At 45.0% G+C, this 21,601-nt stretch overlaps 2 protein-coding genes across 13 annotated transcripts in view; both read left to right on the top strand.

Moving 5' to 3' along the window:
- Nucleotides 1-21,601, top strand: part of LOC135217153 (chromodomain-helicase-DNA-binding protein Mi-2 homolog) — a 272,789-nt gene that overhangs the window by 188,173 nt on the left and 63,015 nt on the right. For all 11 annotated transcript variants that reach the window (XR_010315081.1, XM_064252898.1, XM_064252891.1 and 8 more), the window contains exons 25-26: nt 7,892-7,983; nt 8,150-8,336. Coding sequence is in view for 10 of the 11 variants with exons in the window: in XM_064252898.1 (XP_064108968.1) it covers nt 7,892-7,983; nt 8,150-8,336 (279 nt within the window). In the remaining variant the exon portion in view is untranslated. The remainder of the gene's footprint in view (nt 1-7,891; nt 7,984-8,149; nt 8,337-21,601) is intronic.
- LOC135217142 (uncharacterized) lies at nt 13,568-19,965 on the top strand. 2 transcript variants are annotated; one of them, XR_010315065.1, is made up of 3 exons: nt 13,568-13,895; nt 14,000-19,642; nt 19,751-19,965. XR_010315065.1 is itself a non-coding variant. In XM_064252854.1 (2 exons), the coding sequence occupies exons 1-2, from the start codon at nt 13,881-13,883 to the stop codon at nt 15,503-15,505; spliced, it is 1,521 nt and encodes a 506-aa protein (XP_064108924.1). In that variant the 5' UTR covers nt 13,568-13,880; the 3' UTR covers nt 15,506-19,965. The 2 variants fall into 2 exon arrangements, 1 of the variants encoding a protein (XP_064108924.1); XM_064252854.1 differs by having other exon boundaries at nt 14,000-19,965.

The raw sequence follows: 21,601 nt of genomic DNA, 5'->3' as shown, positions 1-21,601 counted from the left end.
GATGACCCTGGTAGCCCCGTTATGGCCGGAAAGCAGAAGGGGTTGGTTTCCATGACCTACTGGAACTCTAGTAGATGTGCCAAGAGAGTTACCTCCATGGAGGAACCTTCTGTGTCAGCCGCACGTGGAGAGGTACCACCAGTCTGTGAAGTCCCTATCGCTTCACGGGTGGAGACTGTCAAGTATCTCCTCCGAGCGCGAGGGTTTTTGCAGAAAGCAGCAACTCAGATGGCAGGTAATATCAGAAAATTATCTGCGACAGTATACCAAGGAAAGTGGTCAGCATACTGTGATTGGTGTCGCAGAGGGAACGTGTCTCCACTCGGTACCACTATTCAGCAGTTAGCAGACTTTCTGATATATCTCAGAACAGAAAAACATATGTCTGTATCTGCAGTGAAGGGGTACAGGGCGGCTCTAGCCTCAGTCTTACGAATGAAAGGAGTGGACATATCGTCTTCATGGGAGTTGGCCATGCTGATGAGGAGCTTTGAACAGTCATGCCCACCAAAGGAGCTAAAAGCCCCAGATTGACATCTGACCAAGGTACTGAGTAGTCTGACAAAACCCCCCTACGAACCACTAAGGCAGTCCATGGATAGGAGCCTGGCCCTGAAGACAGTCTTCTTATTGGCCCTGGCTTCAACCAAAAGGGTGGGGGAGCTACATGGCCTGTCATATCTCATAAAGCACTCGAGAGGTTGGAGATCAATGGTATTTGAGTTTGTCCCAGAATTCGTGGCCAAGACCCAAAATCCAACAATAGTAGACGGCAGATTCGACTCCTTTACCATACCTTCCTTGGCAGACTTTGTAGACAACGACAAAGCTGAGATGCTCCTGTGCCCCGTCAGGGGCACTAAGGGAGTACTTAAAGAGAACAAAGGCACCTCAGTGGCCGGGGTGCCGGAGGTTGTTCGTAAGTACAGGACGGAACAAGAAGGAAGTGCCAGGAATACAATATCGTTTTGGCTAAGGGAGACGATCAGAGATGCTTATACGGCAGAAGACAGAGGGTCAGATAGCCAGGTGGGAGCTAGAGCTCATGACATCAGGGGCGTGAGTGCTTCCCTGGCATTTAAGAAGAACATGTCTGTGGATAGAATTCTGAAAGCTGGTGTGTGGAAACGCCAAACAACTTTCACCTCATTTTATTTGAAAGATGTTGCCCATAGATCCTTGGACACCTTTTCCTTGGGTCCAGTGGTGGCGGCCCAACAAGTGATATAGTTCATCCAGTGCCCCTGGCGGGTCAGTTTGCGTCTAGTCTAAGATGAAGGTATGAAAGTAGAATGAATGGGATGACTGGTCTTTTTTCTATACAACTTTCTTCCTACTCCTTTAACTACGAGCAATATGAAGGAGAGTACCGTCATGTGCTGGAACGGACTAGATGCAGGTGAGGTGGTCAGCCATACTGTGAAGCTATCTTAGGTGATGATATATTTTTCAGTAGCAACACACCCCTCTGGATAATAGGGAAAAGAGGGGTGAAGGTGGATCCAGTTGCAAGGGACAAGAGTAAACAGTAGAATGGTATCTACACCCAGTGGGAGAAAACCAATAGATCCGCTTATATCTTTGGTCCTAGCTTCATTGTCCATTCTCTTAGAATTTCCCTATATATTCGGAAATGGATAAGGTGGCAAACTCCCAGTCAGTTGTAGAGACTTACCTCCCTCCAATAGTAAGTCTATCCTAATGTTAAGACCGAAGGTTTGTTTCGTGTATGAACAAATACCAAATTTGTAACTACGTGTAATTTGTATTTTTCATAACTAACAAACCTGAGGTCTTAACAGTTAAAGGCCCACCTCGAACCACCCCTCTAGCAGTCTAAACTGGGTTAGAAATATAACTGGTGGGTCACAGGTAGCCGTGGGCATTCTGGGTATACATGCCCCGTGACCTGGTATAGATGCCATTAGTCCCTGGATCTCACAAGTGTAATTTTAATTCTACCGGTTTCCAGCTTGGCGCTAGTAAATCCTAATGTTAAGACCTCAGGTTTGTTAGTTATGAAAAATACAAATTAGTTACAAATTTGGTATTTTTAGCCTTTGGCTTTGCCTCAGCCCCTCAGGAGCGTGTTCGCGCCCCTTCGTTCGTATTCCTTATCATGTATTGTATATGTGCATATTATTTGGGCTTGCAGTCAGCCTACCGTAATTTAGCATTGTAGAAAGAGTGAGTCCTCTCTCTCTCTCTCTGGCGATGTGATGCATGCATGCGTTATTGTTGTAATGTGAACCAGATAGGTACTTGATTTTATGCACGTTTATGATTTTCATATCACTGTGAGGTTGGAAGTTTTGCTTTCCTTCCCTGGCTTACCCGACCAGGCCTGGGCTAGGTTTTGGAAGGTAGGCCAGGTACCCCTACCCCTCTGCCCCTTAGGCCCCTCTCCCCCTGTCTGCGCTACGGTGCTCGCGGGGAGGACATCAAGGATAGAGAGCTTTTCTCTTGTCATGTTGTTGGACCTATCCTCCCTACCTGACCAGATCGAGATTTCGATTTTGGAGGGTTTGGTTGAGTACCCACTGTCCATGTCATGACGTCCTTGGAAGGCCTATCTAGCCTACCTGACTGGATCCGTAGCAATCTCGGAGGGTTAGGCTGGATCCATGCTGGGTATCCCCTTTTCGCCTTATGTCCCTCCTTGCAACTCTTCCATGATACCTCATTATTGTATTGTATGGTATTATTATGTGGTGGGTTGGTCTGTGTATTGCCTTGACTTGGCCTCCTTTAGGGTACCAGTTGGCTTGCCGCCTCCTGCCCCTTTAGTAGTAGGCTATGACCTTCCGGTAGAGAGTGACCACTAATCGGTCGCTATTCCAATCACGACTGGCCACCCCATATGGGACCAGTCGGCCTACTACCCCCCGTAGTAGTAGGCTATACAGCTTCCAGTAGGTACCTATCTCTGATCGGGTACTATAGCCAAGCGATCACGACCGGCCACCCCACACACACACCCCCAACACCCCAGCATCGGCTCTGCCTAGGGCTGTCTAATAGCTCGCCGTGCTAGTAATCCTAACAATGAACGGCCGCTAGAGCTTTTTCGTTCAGGTGGGCGAGGGAGGGGTTGGAGGGGAATGGTTACTGGTATTATATGTAATCTCCTTATTATGTCTCCGGACCTGTAGCTCCACCGGCTTGGTGGCGGTCTACCATCACATCAGCCAGCGAGCTGCGCACCGGATTGTACATTTCTACTGCTCCCTTCTCCCTGTTGTCTCCGCCTTCCCACTCAAGTGAGGAATGGATTCGGGCTCGGAGTTGTGTTTCTAGTTATCTTAGAATTGCTTCTCCCCCCCCCTCGATGCGTTTGGGTTCAGGTCTAGATCTTACCTTTCCCCTGTTCCGCTCGTATCAGCCCGTCTCCGCTGGCATTACTTTATGACAACAGGATTATGAGACTCCAGAGTAGGCTAAGCCCTTTAGAGATTACTCCACATTACCAGATATGTTATACATTTGTTGAAAAACTCTGTAGAGATATCTCTGGACCCTTAGGGTTCTGACATAGTGTGGCTCACCATCACACTCACCACAGGAGTTTATTATACCAGGTTTCCGCAGGTCAGTTTTCTGTTTTCTCGTTTTTATTGTTCCCCACTCCGGTGAGGACGATAGAGGGTTCAGATATGCAACTACGACAATTCGTAGCCTTTCTGATTCAGTTCGACCGGACTAGGGATTAGGTCTTTACTTCTCCTCGGTCCAGCTCGTCTCAGACCCCATACACTGGGCTTTACCTTCCCGAAGACGGAATCTGGAGCAGGCGGAAACACCTACTTGCAGATGGTCCGTTGCCAAGCTGAAGGGTGCTCCCGAAGAGCAACTAGTTTCCTATTCTGCTAAAACTGAATCTCCGGCCCAAACGGATCCCCCATCCAGAACTGACTCAAGTAGTACAAACTCGGACTGTGTCAGCTTCCTCAAGAATTCTGAGTGCCCTAACTTTATGGACTTCATGAAGTTTGCGGCCCAAAAGGATGCTAGTGTTGATCCACTAAACATCTTGTTCATAGAATCAGATAAAAGAGAGTCAATGCTCAGACAGTATGATTCAGCAGTGAAGAAATTGGCCATCTTCCTAAAAGAATCGGATGCCCAAAACATGACTACAAATCTGGCAATTTCGTTCTTTAGAACTCTATTTGAGAAAGGCCTAGCTGCTAATACCATTACTACAATCAAATCTACCTTAAGGAAGATTTGTCAGCTTGGCTTTAGTATTGACGTGTCAGATTCGTACTTCTCTTCAATCCCGCGAGCATGTGCCCGCCTGAGACCAGTAGACCGCCCTCATACAGTCTCCTGGTTTTTGAATTATGTACTTAAATTAGCCTCAGACACTGATAATGATTCATGCTCATATACAACCCTTCTCAGGAAAACCTTATTCTTAATGAGTCTGGCTTCAGGTGCCAGAATATCTGAACTCTCTGCTCTCTCTAGAAACTCAGATCATATTGAATTCCTCCCGTCGGGTGAAGTACTACTATCCCTGGATCGGAAATTCTTGGCTAAGAATGAGGACCCACAAAACAGGTGGGCTCCGCGGAAAATTATTCCTCTTACACGAGACACATCATTGTGTCCTGTCGTCACCCTTAAATCCTACCTGGCCAGGACTTCCAAAAAGTCTTCAGGTCCCCTTTTTATTAGAGAGAAAGGTGGTACGATTTCCCTGAAAGGTATTAGACAACAAATCCTCTATTTTATTAAACAAGCCAACCCGGATTCAGTTCCGCATGTCCATGACATCCGAGCAGTGGCTACCTCGATTAACTATTTTCACAATATAACTTTCGAGGACCTGAAGAAATATACAGGTTGGAAATCTCCGGCAGTATTTAAATGCCACTATCTCAAAAACCTAGAGGCCCTTGAATTCTCAACAGTGGCTGCAGGGAGCATAGTCTCCCCCGAATGACCGAGTTTAAAAACTCCTTTCCTTTGCCCTTCTGTCAGTCCTTTTCTCCCTTGATTCTCTCTCCTTCCTACCTGCCTCGCTCGTATTCCCCGCCAAACCTCTCTCCTCTCGGTCGGGATGGTTCATTTGCCACCGCCACCGGAACATTTAGATAGTGTTGAGACCATATTGGTTTTACAGACCTGTTTGTACATACCCTTGTATATTGCTTCAGATACCATGCTTTTAGATTGTCTTATTATATTATCTTATTATTACTAGTTCTAAGCCATAGTTTAAGTTCTAGTGTAATTAGTAAATAAGTAAATTTCCTGCCTTATTACAGTGCATTAAAAATTTATTCTTTAAATGAACCTTAGGTTTCATTATCCCCTTTTATATTCTTGTTTGGTTTCTGTTAAGCTTGGATGGGTATTCTCTGATACCTTTTCACCGGCAGACACAGGTCGAACCCAGAAAAGGGATTTTGACGAAGGAAAAATCTATTTCTTGGGGAAGACCTGTGTCGCCCGATGAACCCATCCCTTCTTTGCCTACCCTTAACCAGTCCAAGCTAGGGTGTCTATTCCAGGAAAATGGCGTGGGTCGAGTAGTAGTAGCAAAAGCAAGAGGGAGGTAGGAGGAGTAACCTTTGTAACGGCTCTAGCTAGCCTTTGTGACGGCTCTTGCCGTGGGAGAGATTTTGGAAGAATCCTCTTTGTACTTTATACCCGACACCCTCTGGGTTCTCGCGCCGAGGGTAGTAACCTCAGCATACCATGCTAGCCTTTTTCTCTGGTATATTTAGAATCTATTTATACTTAGAAAAGTGAGCTACAGGAACTTTTTACCGGGCGACACAGGTCTTCCCCCAGAAATAGATTTTTCCTTTGTCAAAATCCCTTATACCCAATATCTTATCTATATATATATATATATATTATATATATATAGATATATATATATATATATATATATATATATATATTACACATACACACACACACACACACACAGTGCTGCTTACCATATAAGCTAGAATAACAAAGGAAGGTAGTAGGTATGATATGAAAAAGAGAATACCTGTGGCACATATATGCATGTATGTTCTTTGTTTTTCTTATTAAATGGAAGTGTATACATTTGTAATAATCCAGTATTTCCAGATAATTACAGTATTTTGTTTAATTTGAATGAAGAACTGAAATATTTTTCATCATTTCACTGAGCTTTTTATTAATTACTAACTTTTGGTTAATAAGAAATACATTAGTTGGGAAAAACTCTATCGCGAGAGTATATATAATGTTCTAAGGGGTCCACAATAATAAAAAATGTTGTGAGTTCGTGTATAATTTTAAAACTTTACCAAAAGCTTTCAAACCCAGGGAAGGTTTTTAAAATTATACACGATCTCGCAACATTTTTATTATTGTGGACCCCTTAGAACAAGAAATACATTATACTTAAACTTTTTTCCCTTTAATAAAATCTTTCATAATACAATTAGGGAATGACTCTGGCTGTGACCTATGTCTTGTCTTTATTGTTGTTACTGGCTGTTAGTTAATCATAGTTTATTATGGAGATATAAAAAAATTATTCCCTTTCCCTGCTCATATATTTGTGTGGGAATGATTTGCAGCATTTGCTAGAAGTTTTGAAAACCTTTTGCAACATTTTTTATGACCACTGTGTTAGTACTGAAAAGCTAACAAAATGGTTGTAAAAAATGTTGCAAACTGTTTCCAAACCTTCTAGTAAATGCTGCAAATCAATCCAACACAAATATACTTATAGGAAAAGGGAGTCATTTTCCTACTTCCATAATGAACTTTGATTAACTAACAGCCAGTAACAACAATAAAGACAAGACAGTTCATGGCCAGAGTCATTTCCTAACTGTATTATAAAAGATTTTAATAAAGGAAAAAAATTTTTATATATAATGTATTTCTGTATAACCAAAAGAGAGTAATGAATAGCTTAGTAAAAATGAAGATGAGTAGTGAATAGCTCAGTAAAAATGAAGATGAAAAATATTTCAGTTTTTCTGCAGTTGTCATCATCCCCATTTTCAGTGTTTTCAGTGTGTGAGCAGAATGATTATTGTTTGGAGACCAAAGTGATACCGTTTTCTTTTCAGACTTGAATTTTGTATGGTTATTTAATTGAAATTGTGGAAAAATGGATAAGTGTTATTTGTTTGCAGAATGGATGAGCTTATTGTTTGGTAATATTACTAATGGCCTTTATACTGGTTTTTATTTGTTTGGAGAATGGAGGAGCTAATTATGTGGTAATAACACTTTAGTCAAAATCAGCCTTTTTGGCCGCTAAGGCGTTAGCCGCACAGTGCCACAATTCTCTAAATACGCCACTACAGTGATGAAGAAATGCCTCCGATATTTTTTATACTAACTAAATATATGGTAATTACTCTTTTATAATAAGACTTCATATGTTTAAGAATGACGAACTTTTTGGTGGGAAAATGACTGTTACTATAAATGTTTAACTGAGATTTGACAACACCTCTGTGCTGGGTTAGTGCTCCGTTGCCACCTCACAGTCAGACTAATGAAATGATTTATAATGTTAATCGGTACTTTTTAGAGGAAAAGGCCAACGGCAGACGCAGCCAAAGCTGCCAAAGTGGATTTGCTCCAAAGCAAATCAAGAATGGTGCTCAGAGGCTGAACACGAGAGAGAGAGAGAGAGAGAGAGAGAGAGAGAGAGAGAGAACCAACGCCTTAGTGGCCAAAAAGGCTGAGTTTGACTTGAATGGTCTTTACATTGTTTTAGAAGTTCTAGGTTTTAATGACAACACAAGTCATTCATGAATGCATAGTGCTTCAAGTGTTGTGGAAAAGTGAATAAGTGGTATTTGTTTGGAGAATGAATGAGTGTTTTATGCAGTAATAAAGTTTTGTATCACTAATGTTCTTGATATTGTGTTTACAGGTTCTTGGTTTTAATGCTAGACAGCGCAAGTCATTCCTGAATGCAGTCATGCGTTATGGCATGCCACCTCAAGAAGCCTTCAATTCCCAGTGGTTAGTGTATCACTTGGTGTATCTACCTATTAAAGTGGCTCAATACACTTAACTAAATTTGAAGATAGTTGGAAATAATATGAAATCAACTAATGGTCTGGGTAATTTTTTATTTTTTTTTTTATTACAAAATTTACAAAAACTCATTAAAATTTGATGATTGCAGGCTTGTCCGAGACCTGAGGGGTAAGAGCGAAAAGTGTTTCAGAGCCTATACTAGCCTGTTCATGCGGCATTTGTGTGAACCTGGTAATGATAGTGCTGAAACATTTGCTGATGGTGTGCCCAGAGAAGGTTTAAGTCGTCAGCATGTGCTTACAAGAATTGGTGTGATGTCATTAATACGCAAGAAGGTAATTGAGGATTGTTACACTAAATATTTGGCCCAAAACTCAGTGTTTTTAAATATACCAAAATGGTTGGTTGTCTCAAAAATTGAAGTATCACAGGAGAATCATATTCTTAAATTTGTGTAGCTAAAACACCTTTGCTAGACTATTGCGGTGATCTTCCTAAGCACTTGAGTACATTCCTTTATATAGAATTACATTATGTTTGAGGTTATATTTCAGTTTCCATGTGTAATTTGTAATTACAGAGTTTGAGAGCTAGTCAAAAAATTTGCAAGATTTATGATTATATAATAATTTTAAGTTAAGCTTGTTTTTGCTTCTTCCCTTAAGGCCTGCAAATTAAATAATAAAAATTAGTTGTTCATATATGAAACAAACCTTCGGTCTTAACATAAGGATTTACTAGCGCCAAGCTGGAAACCGGTAGAATGAAATTAGACTTGTGCGATCCAGGGACTATAGGCATTTATACCAGGTCACGAGGCATGTATACCCAGAATGCCCTCGGCATCGTGTGACCGACCCACCAGTTATCTTTCTACCGCCTTTAAGATAAGACATGTTCTCTGTCTATCTGTTTAAAGCCAGTTTTAGTTTGCCCGTTTTTTATCCATTTCAATTTCATTTTTCTTATTAATTCTCTTTCTGAGTGTCCTCAGTGTGATGTGAGCTGTAAGAGTGTTTAAGTGGAGAGATGGAGTGTTTTGCGTAACCGTTGGGATCTTTTTCTGTTTCGAAGACGAGACAAAGGAAATGCCCTAGAGTCACCCGTACGAGCAGATTCCCTTGTCGGCAGAAGGGAGGAAAGACCTGCTGTGGTGGGTGAAGGTCAGCAATCTGACAGTGGGTGTTCCCCTTCAGCAACCCTCACCGGATCTCTTGCTGTTCTCAGATGCGTCACTAGAAGGTTGGGGAGCGCATATGGAGTAGCTGATGGTTTCAGCGAAATGGAGCAGCGAGGACAGGAAACTCCATATAAACGTGCTGGAGCTAAAAGCAGCATTTCTGGCACTACAGGAATTCCAGGAGAGGGTGCAGGGACATTCAGTGGTTTTGATGTCAGACATTACCACAGTAGTAGCTTACATAAACAAACAAATAGGTCTAGTGTCTCAACAGTTACATATGATGACAGTTCAACTTCATCAGTGGGCTGTAGAGAACCTAATAGACATCAGGGCCAGATATATTCCAGGAAAAAGAAACGTAGTGGCTGACAAGTTGAGCAGAAGGGATCAGATCCTGGGAATGGAGTGGTCCTTGCACCAACAAGTTGTGGACAGAATGCTCAGGTTGTGGGAAAGGCCGATCATAGACCTATTCGCAACCAGGTACAACAAGAAGTTGGGAGTGTATTGTTCGGTAGTCCCGGACGTAGAAGCAGTAGCAGAAGACGCTCTACAACACCCATGGGAGAATCTGGACGTCTACGCATTTCCTCCTTTTTGTCTAATCCATCAGGTTCAGAACAGGATAATGCGGTCTCAGAACCTCAGAATGACTCTGGTAGCTCCGTTATGGCCAAAGACGGAATGGTTTCCGGACCTCTTGGAACTCCTGATAGACGTACCAAGAGTTACCACCATGGAACAACCTGCTATGTCAGCCTCATGTGGAGAGGTACCATCGGTCGGTGAAGTCCCTATCACTTCACAGGTGGAGACTGTCATACTAAGTATCTCTTGCGAGCGAGAGGGTTTTCTCAAAAAGCAGTAGCGCACATGGCAGGAAATATCAGAAAGTCATCGGCAGCAGTATACCAAGGGAAATGGTCAGCATACTGTGATTGGTGTCGTAGAGGGAACTTGTCTCTACTCGGTACCACTACTCAGCAATTAGCAGACTTTCTGATATATCTCAGGACAGAAAGGCATATGTCTGTGTCTGCGGTGAAGGGGTACAGGGCGGCTCTAGCCTTAGTCTTACGAATGAAAGGGGTGGACATTTCATCTTCATGGGAGTTGGCCATGTTGATGAAGAGCTTTGAGCAGTCATGTTTACCAAAGGAACTGAAAGCCCTAGATTGGGATTTGACCATGGTACTGAGTAGTCTGACAAAACCCCCCTACGAACCACTAAGGCAGTCCACAGATAGGAGCCTGACCCTGAAGAAAGTCTTCTTACTGGCCCTAGCTTCAACCAAAAAAAAAAAAGGGGGGGGGGGGGGGGGGGAGCTACATGGCCTGTCTTCTATGGTAAAGCACTCGAGAGGTTGGAAGTCAATGGCATTCGAGTTTGTGTCAGAATTCGTGGCCAAGACTCAAAACCCATCAATAGTGGATGGCAGGTTTGACTTTTTTTTTTTCCATACCTTCTCTGGCTGATTTAGTACTTAAGGAGGACAAGGCACCTCAGGCCGGGGTGCAGGAGGTTGTTCGTAAGTATAGGACGGAACAAAAAGGAAGTGTCCAGGAAAACAATATCGTTTTGGCTAAGAGAAACGATCAGGAATGCCTACATGACAGAAGGCAAGGGGTCAGATAGCCAGGAGGAGGCTAGGGCTCATGACATTAGGGGCTTGAGTGCTTCTTTGGTATTCAAGAAGAATATGTCTGTCTAGAGAATTCTGAAAGCTGGTGTTTGGAAAGGCAAACGACTTTCACTTCCTTTTATTTAAAAGATGTTGCCCATAGATCCTTGGATACCTTTTCCTTGGGTCCAATTGTGGCGGCCCAGCAAGTGGTATAGCTCATCCAGTACCCCTGGGGGTCAGTTTGTGTCTAGTCTATGATGAAGGTATGAAAGTAGAAAAGATGAAGGTATGAAAGTAGAATGAATGGGATGACTGGCCTTTTTGTCTTTACTACTTTCTTTCTACTCCTTTACCTACGGGCAGTATGAAGGAGAGTACCATCATGAGCTGGAACGGACTAGAAGCCGGTGAGGTGGTCAGCCATACTGTAAAGTTATGGTAGAGTATAGTATACTTTCCAGTAGTAACACCCCCTCTCGGTAGTTGGAAGGGAGGGGTGATGGTAGATCCAGACACAAGGGACAAGAGTGGTTTATGAGAATAGGGGGTCCCCTATTTCCCCATAGTTTATAAACCATGGCATGATACCAGCACCCAGTGAGGGAAACCAATAGATCGCCTCATATCTTTGGTTCAAAGGTTATAGTCCATTCTCTTAGAATTCTCCTAATATTCGGAAATGGATTTAGGTGGCAAACTCCCATTCAGTTACAGACTTACCTCCCTCCAATAAGTAAGTCTATCCTAACGTTAAGACCAAAGGTTTGTTTCGTATATGAACAAATAACTAATTTGTATTTTTCATAACTAACAAACCTGAGGTCTTAACAGTTAAAGGGCCCACCTCGAACCACCCCTCTAGCAGTCTAACTGGGTTAGAAGTATAACTGGCGGGTCGGTCACACAACGCCGAGGGCATTCTCGGTATACATGCCCCGTGACCTGGTATAAATGCCAATAGTCCCTGGATCGCACAAGTTTAATTTAATTCTACCGGTTTCCAGCTTGGCGCTAGTAAATCCTAATGTTAAGACCTCAGGTTTGTTAGTTATGAAAAATACAAATTAGATACAAATTTGTCATTTCTGGGTCAGACCTGTGTCTGCCGGTGAAAAATCCCTTTAACTCATTTTTCCAGTATAAATAAACTCCATATTATACCAGAGAAAAGCTAACATGATTATGCTGAAGTTACTACCCTCAGCGCGATCACCCAAAGGGTGTCGGTATAAGTATAGGGGCGTTGTGTTACCACAAATCACAGGACCTCTGCCATTTAGAAAGTTCCCTTGAAATCCCCCTCTTTGGTGGGAGCCGCTACAACGAAATCCCATCACCCGCCTCCACTCGCTACTACTACTAATAACCATGCGCCATAACCCATTCCTGTAAATAGAGTCGTGCGATTCCCGCTACAAAAATTTTGTGCTGTGTTTGACTCTAATTCGGCTAATTATCCTTAATTATGAGTGCTCAAGGTTCTTCTGCTTCGAAGTTGAGTACCCCAATTTGGTTTTATATCATATTTAAGTTAATTTAAGTATGCTAGTGGCCCAGGCCCCTCAAAATACAGGTTGGGGGTGCTGCCGGTAGAGCCGCCATTTTGAGCGTCGGCATAGCTACAGTGAATTTTGCACGACATGATTAAAATGATATATTGTAGGCTTAACTTCAAATATATTGTATTAAAATGTGATAATTCTGTTAGAACGGATATTGGTTACATTAAATATAATATTAGAATTAGCCTATATACATATATAAGATAGAAGTTATTTCAGTGCTCGAGAGCCCTTCTCGAATCTAGGCTAGTCTCACAAAGACAACCATAATTGATCCTTAACATGTATATATGGTTGGATTCCCCCCTAGCTAACTTAAATTATTAAGCCTAATAAGCTTAAGGGGGGTTTTTTCCCGTCCTACCGGTCTAGGTCTAAAAAAGTGACTTAATTGGTGTGGCAGAGGAATATTCCCATCCCAGTGTGAAGTTAAGGGAGACCGTGGGTTACGTAGATTAGTACGAGATAATTAGAGAAAGCTCCCGTGCACCTCTTATATAACTTCTTAAATTTAGTTAAATAAGAATACCCAATTATGTGATGGTCATATGCGCCTGGCCTACCTGGCATAGCCTCTTGACCAGGTAGGACCACTTCAATAGCGATGAGCCACGGCTAGTCAGCGAGTCTTCGATAGAAGACTTAGGCTAGGTAGCCTATATGTGAGACCCATCTTTGATCAGGGGTAGAGCCAGGCAATCGTGACCATTACAAACAAACCCCTAATATTGCAAAGCTAAATAGGGGATATTATTCCCTATGATAATCACTAACTCTAGTATCTCTGAAGCTTCGGCGAACAGAGAACAAAAGTGTGATTGTCCCTTAACGGAGCAATTAGAGGGAGAGTATAAGTGTATTAGTATTCAAAGTCCGGCATTGCCGGAATTCATACTGTTTCATTCCTAGCTTCGGCAATCATAGAGAAAATCCATAATCTCACATACAACGGCTTCGCCGTCGATGCCTTTATAAACAATGTAGACGAACTGTCTTCTTCTTCGGCATCGGCGACGTTCGGTGTATCAGATAGAAGGATAATTCTCTGTAGGAAGATTCAGTTTATGCTATTATACTTTTACTTATAAGCCACTTTAAATATAAGTTAATAATAATTAATATTACGTAGGTACCGGAATATTTCGCCGACAAAAAGAACAAGCATGAGTTTTCTAGAAAATATGTAATAGTATGTCGGGGCGGAATATTTCGGCAACGAAATATTCCGCCGACAAATATTAGCAAAAACTAGCATGAGTTTTTATATAAAATAATCTCGGTTCCGGAATATTTTAATGCCGAAATATTCCGCCACCAAGGGAGAGAAAACTCATTCAAAATATCATATTACAGGTGGTTCGTTGCCAAGCAGAGGGTTGCCACGCCTCATTGGGGAACCCTTACGTCCACGTAGTTTGCAGGTCGCATGCTAACTGCGCCGTGCAATTGGAAAACTACGTGGTCTGGCACCCGGACGCCTGTACGGTCTGCTATGAGTTGGTGACGACTATGTCCAACGACCAGGTAAGGACAATTACGAATTTTGTTTGGAAATATTAGACAATACAGTCATTTATTTTAGATATAAGCAAGGAGATCCGCCATCTAAAATCGACTGTTGCTTACAGACTGACTCGGCATCATACCATGAGGCGAGGGTGGCCCTTCGTAAGTGGGTTGGGGGGTTCGGCAAAAACGTCCCTAAAGGTCAGCCATATGTTTTGGATGCTGACCTCTGTTCGATGATCTTCTCGGGGGCCACATTGACAACAGCGGTTCCCAGAGACATCGCCAAACCCCTCATCGAAGCTATCCAGGCGGCGACGATGACGTGTCTCGAAGAGCAGCAGGACCTCATGGAAGACGTGGAGGCGATTAACATCAACGCCGAGCCAATGGTCACGGAGGAACAGGTAGGTGGGGAGGTAAGTGGGGCGAGTACTCTTCCCAGTCCTTCTCCTTCTTCTTCTTCTTCATCCTTTAAGGGCTTCTCTAAGCCCAAAGACAGACAAGGAATTCAGTCAGTAACTCCAAAAGTCAAAAAGACTTTAAAGAAAGGTCTCAGACCTGTTCCGCCAGCGGCGAAGGAGTTGTCTATGGCTTCACAACCATCGACATCATCCGCCAATCCGCCTGCTGCCATGAATCCTTCCCCTAATAAGGGGACAGGAACAACTTCGTCATTCTGTAAGGCGGCGGAGCAGGTGTTTGACCCAGAAGCCTTCACTAACCTTTTACTAACAAAGGTTAGTGGAGTGATTGATCAGAGGCTAGATGCACGCCTTGGGCCGACACAGGACATTGTCAATCAAGCTCTCTTGTCATTGACGGAGAGAATTAGACCCGTTGAGGAGATGCTCTCCGGTCTCCTCCATTCAGGAACACCAGCCCTATCAATGATGGTGCCGGATGCTTCAAAGCTTTCTCCTTTTGACAAGGAGAACCCTTGGAGGTTAGCCCTACATGCTCCCTTCACTGAAGGGAGACTGACAATAGAAGGGTGCGGAACAAGACCAATTGAAGATTTTGAGCTTTTCCCAGCTGGTCTTAAGTTCCCTTTCCCAGGCTTTGTTAGACTAGCACATGCGCTAGTCAGGATTGATAAAGTACCTAAAGAGATGGTGATCTTCCCTAGAGAACAGGCCCAAGCTGCCTGGGTCCGTTCTCTATCAGAATGGGGATGCGTCAATACTAAGCTGACGCCTCATAAGGGGAAGTACACCATGTTCGTCACCCCAGAAGGTATTCCGTCACCTTGTACATCTAAGGTGGCGGAGTTAACCTTACAAGCAGTGACTGAAGACAAGCCGATGCCAGTCTTAAGGGAAACAGAGGCTACATCTCTCCTTCTACCCACAGGGCTAGACTTTTTGGCTAACGCTCAGGCAACATTTACTTTGGGTAAATTAGATCCGGAATGCGCTTCAGATCTATTCTCTGAGAGACTGCCTAAACTCCCCGACCATCTAGTAAAAGCGGAGTTTGAGGCAAGGTCAAGGTTAGCTAGATCTATCAACTCCGGTACTGCAGCGGAGTTGGTAGCATCAACATATGAGGATGAGCAAGTCTTTCGGGTCCTGACGAAAGCTGTTACAGACTTTCCAGGCCGATTTATACGACTTCGCCATCGCTAGAAGAGCCTGTAGAAAACATGTTTTGGCCGGTGCTACAGTAAAGCACGAGCCAAACAGATTAATTAAGTCATCTATTTGGGGAGATAACCTCTTCCCCAAAGAGGAAATCAACAATATACTGCATGAGGCAGCAAGAGCTAACCAAAGCCTAAGAATAAGATGGGGCCTTCCCTTCAAACGACATAATGAAGAGACAACTCAGCAACCGAGGCCCAAAAAGAAGGCGAGAATACGTCAACCCTTATCAAACGGCCCGTCCTCATGGGTATATGCAGGCAGTGCCGTCCACTTCCAAGACACCTACTCAACAATACGTATTTGTCCAATCACCCTCGGAACCACAACCCTCTACTTCATCACCAATTGTGGCTTCCCCAGCATTTAACCCTGCTTATGAGGTGAGAGACACCTTTCGCCCATATAGCAGACATGCTGGGAGTAGTCGAGCCAGAGGAGGCTCTCGATTGCGAAGTGGAGCAAGAGGTAGAGGATTCCGGGGAGGAAGAGGGACTAGACCAGCACCCAACCCGTGAGATCTCCCAGGCAGTCCATGGGCCCACAGTATAGTCTCAAAAGGTCTAGGCTGGAAATGGGAGAAGGGTCCTCCCCCTCCAGTCAGCTTCTTCCAGAAACCAACGGAAGACCTCTTGGAGTATACCAAAGATCTTCTTCAAAAACAAGCCATAAAGAGGGTAAAATGTATAAGGTTTCAAGGACGGCTGTTCAGTGTCCCAAAGAAGGACTCGAACAAAAAACGAGTAATTCTAGACTTGTCTCGTCTCAATTCTTACATTCACTGCGACAAGTTCCATATGCTCACAATCTCGCAGGTGCGGACCTTACTTCCCCATGGGGCCGTCACCACCTCTATAGATCTTACAGACGCCTACTATCACGTTCCGATAGCCAGGAACTTTTCTCCATACCTAGGATTCAAACTAGGCAAACAAGCCTACTCATTCAAGGTAATGCCCTTCGGGCTCAATGTAGCACCAGGGTGTTCACAAAAATAGGAAAGACGATAGTTCAGGAATTAAGGAAGAAAGGCAATTATTGGTAGCCTACCTAGACGATTGGCTAATTTGGGCGAACAACGAAGCGAAGTGCCGAAAGTCGACATCCAAAGTACTAGACTTCCTAAAATTTTTATGGTTCCAAGTAAATATGGAGAAATCCAGGCTGACCCCAGCATCTCGGTTCCAATGGTTGGGAATCAAGTGGGATCTGAGGAAACACAAGCTATCTCTTCCGTCCAAAAAGATCAAAGAAATAGCGAAAGCTACAAGACGGTTTCTCAGAAACAGACGATCCTCTCGCCGAGAACAAGAGAGGATCCTGGGCTCTCTTCAGTTTGCAACCTCAAATTCAGAGACAAAGTTTCAAAAATTCCAAACATTCTAAAAAAGGGACTTCATCCATGGACGAAACAGAGGAACCTATCCAAATCAGTTCCTCTACAATTTCCTCCTCCATCTCTGATCATCCATACAGATGCATCTCTGAGCAGTTGGGGAGGATATTCACCTCTCAAGAAAGTCCAAGGAACATGGTCAGAAACATTCCGCCGATTCCATATAAATATACTGGAAGCGATGGCAGTGTTTTTAACACTAAAAAAGTTACGACCGTCCAAGAACATCCACATTCGAATAGTATCGGACAGCTTTACAGTAGTTCATTGCATAAACAGGAGAGGATCCAAATTCAACAAGTTGAATCACGTAATGATAGCAATATTCCTCGTAGCAGAAAAGAATCATTGGCATCTGTCAGCAATTCATCTGGCAGGAGTGAGGAATGTGGTGGCGGACTCATTGTCCAGAATGACCCCATTGGAATCAGAATGGTCGCTGGACAACAATTCATTCAAATGGATTACAACTCAGATTCCGGGACTCCAAGTGGATCTCTGCCTCAGAGTCCAATCACAAGCTAGCTTGCTATGGGGCTCCCAACATGGACAACCATGCCTTTGCCATCGATGCAATGTCTCTGGACTGGAACATTTGGGAAAGAATTTATCTTTTCCCCCCAGTGAATCTTCTATTGAAGGTACTGCACAAGCTAAGATCATTCAAGGGTCAGCTGGCACTAGTGGCGCCCAACTGGCCAAAAAGCAAATTGGTATCCCCTCATCATGGAGATGAAACTCAAACCCAAGACTATTCCATTCCCGAACCTGACACAGATAGTACAAACACGGACTGTGTCAGCTTCCTCAAGAATTCTGAGTGCCCTAACTTTATGGACTTCATGAAGTTTGCTGCACAAAAAGAAGCAAACATAGATCCATTGAATATCCTATTTCTGGGCTCAGCTCGTGTCGGCCTATGAAATATCCTTTAGATCATTATTTCTAGGCAAAATTAATCTAAAATTACCAGAGAAAAACAAAATTAAGAAAATGTCAGTAAAACTGACTCGCTCACTCTATAAAAGAAGTGTCGGTATGTGAATATAGGCGAGTGGGATCACTACCACGAATCATTCACCATTTAGACCTTCCAACATAAAATCCCCACCAGAGAGAGCTGATACTAAAGGGTGATGCAGCCGCTACTACTACTACTACCGACGCCACGGACAGCAGCGCCCCTAGCGGTCATCCTTAATCATTAGGTTCGCAGCGCTTGAGTGCTTTTTCCTCTCGTGTTGTGTTTTTCGTAATTTTACCTCGTCATTACGATGGAACGTGCAGCTATCGCATCGGCTAAGTTAAGTGCCTCATAAGTAGTATTTTACTGTTTTTTAGTCTTCCAGGGACCAGTATTTTCCTTCCTATAGGTCATATACGGTCTCCCGGTTGACTCGTGGCGGCTGCATGCCGCTTCGTGTTAAGATTTCCCGGTCTCCCATACTGGGACATCTTATACTTATGGGCTTACTATATTACGTTCATCGTTTATTACATCGTTTTTATAGCTAGGACAGCCCTTTTACCATTTCTCTTAGTTTGGTATTTAGGGCTATACCGTGTTTCTGGCCCAGCATCCCGGCTCTTGCTCTACATCGGCTACCGCTTGCCTCCTCCTGGGCTTCTTTCTCTTTTACTAAAAGTGTCTTTTCCCCCTTTACGATGTATTATCAGTGTTATTTAGGGTGTTAGGCTAGCCTAGGTGCATGTACCATGTGTTGGTACAGTCTGGTTCACGTGGCCCCTCCATGGTTGTGTTGCTATCGCGGCTTAGGCCACCTGCGATCACGTGTCCCATAGCACCTTACCCTTCCCCTTCCCTCCCTACCAGGTATAGGGAGGGGTCTGGGGGACTCCTTGGTTGCCATGACAACCACAGTAGCCTTCCTCCCTCTCTCTCTGAGGAGGCCAGGAGCTCCCTCCCAGCTGGGGTACAGGGCGACCACTTGTCTCGGGTACCGGGTCACCGAGCGGGTAGCTGTAGGGACGGGGAGGGGTAGGCCACCCCCCCTCTCTCTCTCTCCCGCCGTGTTACGCCGGGACCCCCCACCTATTGCTCAGTCCCACCCTTCCCCTACTGTAATGAACGGAGCTTCCGATGAAGCCGGGGTCCCCTTTGGTTATAGGTTCGTCTGGCTCCGCCAGCAGGCGGGGTGGACATTACTAGTGGTCTGTTGCTTGCCTACTATATCCTTTTTTCCGCTACCGGAGGAGAGCTCGCTCCTTACCCGGGCACTCTTCTAGTAGACGGAAAAAATTTATACTTCATTATATATATATATAAGGATATACCCTAATATTACGGTGAATTTTAGTTTTAATTTATTTATGTGTACCATCTCCGTCGTTCTCCGTCGTGGTTTCATGGCTCCTCACCACTCCTGGTTGGAATCTTTCTCCTGTCTCGGGCGTAGCCTTAGACAACTCCAACCGCCTAGTTACCACACGTATTATGGCGGGGCTCTGGTTTAATCTAACTTTCACGCTCCGGCATGCAGCGGAGCAATTGTTAGGCTAAGTGTGCACCTGATACTTATGTATCTCTCCACTTACAGGCTACCAACTGTCAGGTCCTGGGTTGCAACGCAACACTCTACGACCCCTGCGCCCATGAGGAGTGTAGGACTCACGCCCCGTGTGCCACCACCCACAATGGTCTGATCGTCTGGCACCCAGAAGCTTGCACCATCTGCTACGACCTTGTTAGTCAGCTGTTGGGTGGGGTAAGTCTACTCTTAGACTTCGTGGTCTTATCACTAATAACACTTAGTTTTAAGCTTTGTACAACCCTGTCTCCGCCGCTAGAAGCTTCATTTCGCCTTCTCTTTCAGGCTGCCGCCGTGAAGGAAGTTGCCTTGGCAACCCTGAAGGCTTGGGTGGGCGGCTTCGGGAAGAACGCCGCCAAGGGCCAGCCGTACATTCTCGACAAGAAGCTGGCCGTTCAGATCTTCCCCGGTGGCAAGTCGACCGGCTATGTTGACCCCATCTCGGCAGCCCCTCTCATAGCTTCGATACAGCAGGAGGTGCAGCAGGCGTTCGGGTCCGTCTCCACGCAGGAGCCGGTTCCCTCCAGACTGTGGCTAACCTGGACCAATGAACATCGAGCCTATGGCGGTAGGGGCAGAGGATTTGTTGGTTGAGGTAGGTGTGTCGGGCGCCCAAGGTCTTTCCTTGGGCGCTCCTGGATCTTCTTCTCCTGTCCTTTCTACTGCCTCTTTCCAAGGCTTTACGGGATCTGAGATCCCTGCCCGCTCTCCCGCTCTTTCTGTACCCCCGAAGGTGAAGGGACAGAGAGAACAGAAGACCCTCCATAAGACGACTTCTAAGAAGTCGTCGTCTTCTTCAGCTAAGAAGTCTACGACTTCCTACGCTGACGCGGTGAAGGCAAAGCCGAGCTCTTCTTACTCTAAGAGCTCTAGAAGCAAGGCTTCTAAGGAGAAGGCTCGCGCTCCAGCCGAGCCAACGCCTTCTCCGTCATCCACCGCATCCACTCCGGTAACTCCTGTTGGGGTGGCGGGACCAAGCTCCTTTGATCCCACCACCTTTTCGGCAGTGGTGATGCAGCAAGTGGGAGAGATGGTTGGCTCGAGGATGTCCGCCCTTGGGTCTAGGTTTGAACAGATGGTTGCGCAGCTGTCAAACACCATCAATCAGTCTGGCCAATCCATTCAGGATCTCTCTAACAGAGTTAGAGAGCAAGAGGACCGTATTGCTGGACTTTCTCAGGTTCCTCAGCCAAGCTCCCCCGTAGCAGGTACTGGCATTCTGCAGTTACCTCCCTACGAATCCCTACCAGCCTTCTCCATGGATAACCCATGGAGAGTGGCCGCTTATGCTCCATTCAAGGACGGCATGATCTCTATCCCGGAGTGTGGAACTCGAAGAATTGAGGACTTCGAGTTCTATCCTCCTGGACTGACTCAGCCTTTCATTGGGTATGCTAGGCTGACCGTTGCTGCTCTCACTAGAGAGGACAAGATTTCCCGAGAGAATGTGCTGTACAGTAGGGACCACGCACAGCGGGAATGGGTACACTGCCTTGAGGATTGGGAGTGTACTAACACTAACCTCCAAGCTTTCAAGAGTCCGTTCACTATTTTCGCTACGGACGAGGAGGCTTCTCTTCCGTTCGCTACCAAAATAGTGGAAGCGACTCTTCAGGCAGTCCTCAAGGACGAGCCCATGCCTCAGCTGAGGGAAGCGGAATCTACTTCTCCGCTCTTCCCAGCATTTGGAGAATTGTGGGAGAACTTGCCTGCCACGTTCTCGATTGGTAAGCTTAAGCCAGACTGCGCAATGGACCAGTTTGGCGAGAAGCTTCCAAGGCTGCCTGATACCCTGATTCAGGCAGAGTTCGATGCTCGAACAAGATTTGGGAGGTCCCTTAACTCCCTAATCATTACAGAAATGGCTGCCCTGTCTTATGGCACAGAACCTTTATTCAAGATTCTGGCCAAATCTCAGCTCCAGACAGTCCAAGCCGATGCTTTCGACTTCTTCCTAGCTAGGAGGAACTGCCGAAAGCACGTCTTGCAGGAGGCCACTATCAGGCATGAGCCTAATAGACTCCTGGCTTCCAGCATGTGGGGTGCGGACCTCTTCCCAGAGTCCTCTGTGAACGAGGTGCACCACGAGGCTGCTAGGCTCAACCAGAGCCTTAGGGCTAGGTGGGGCATCTCTTC

This window comes from Macrobrachium nipponense, chromosome 19 (assembly GCF_015104395.2).
Source record: "Macrobrachium nipponense isolate FS-2020 chromosome 19, ASM1510439v2, whole genome shotgun sequence".
Classification (NCBI taxonomy): domain Eukaryota; kingdom Metazoa; phylum Arthropoda; class Malacostraca; order Decapoda; family Palaemonidae; genus Macrobrachium; species Macrobrachium nipponense.
The sequence above is the reverse complement of the archived record's forward strand: the minus strand, read 5'-3'. Positions and strand labels throughout refer to the sequence as shown.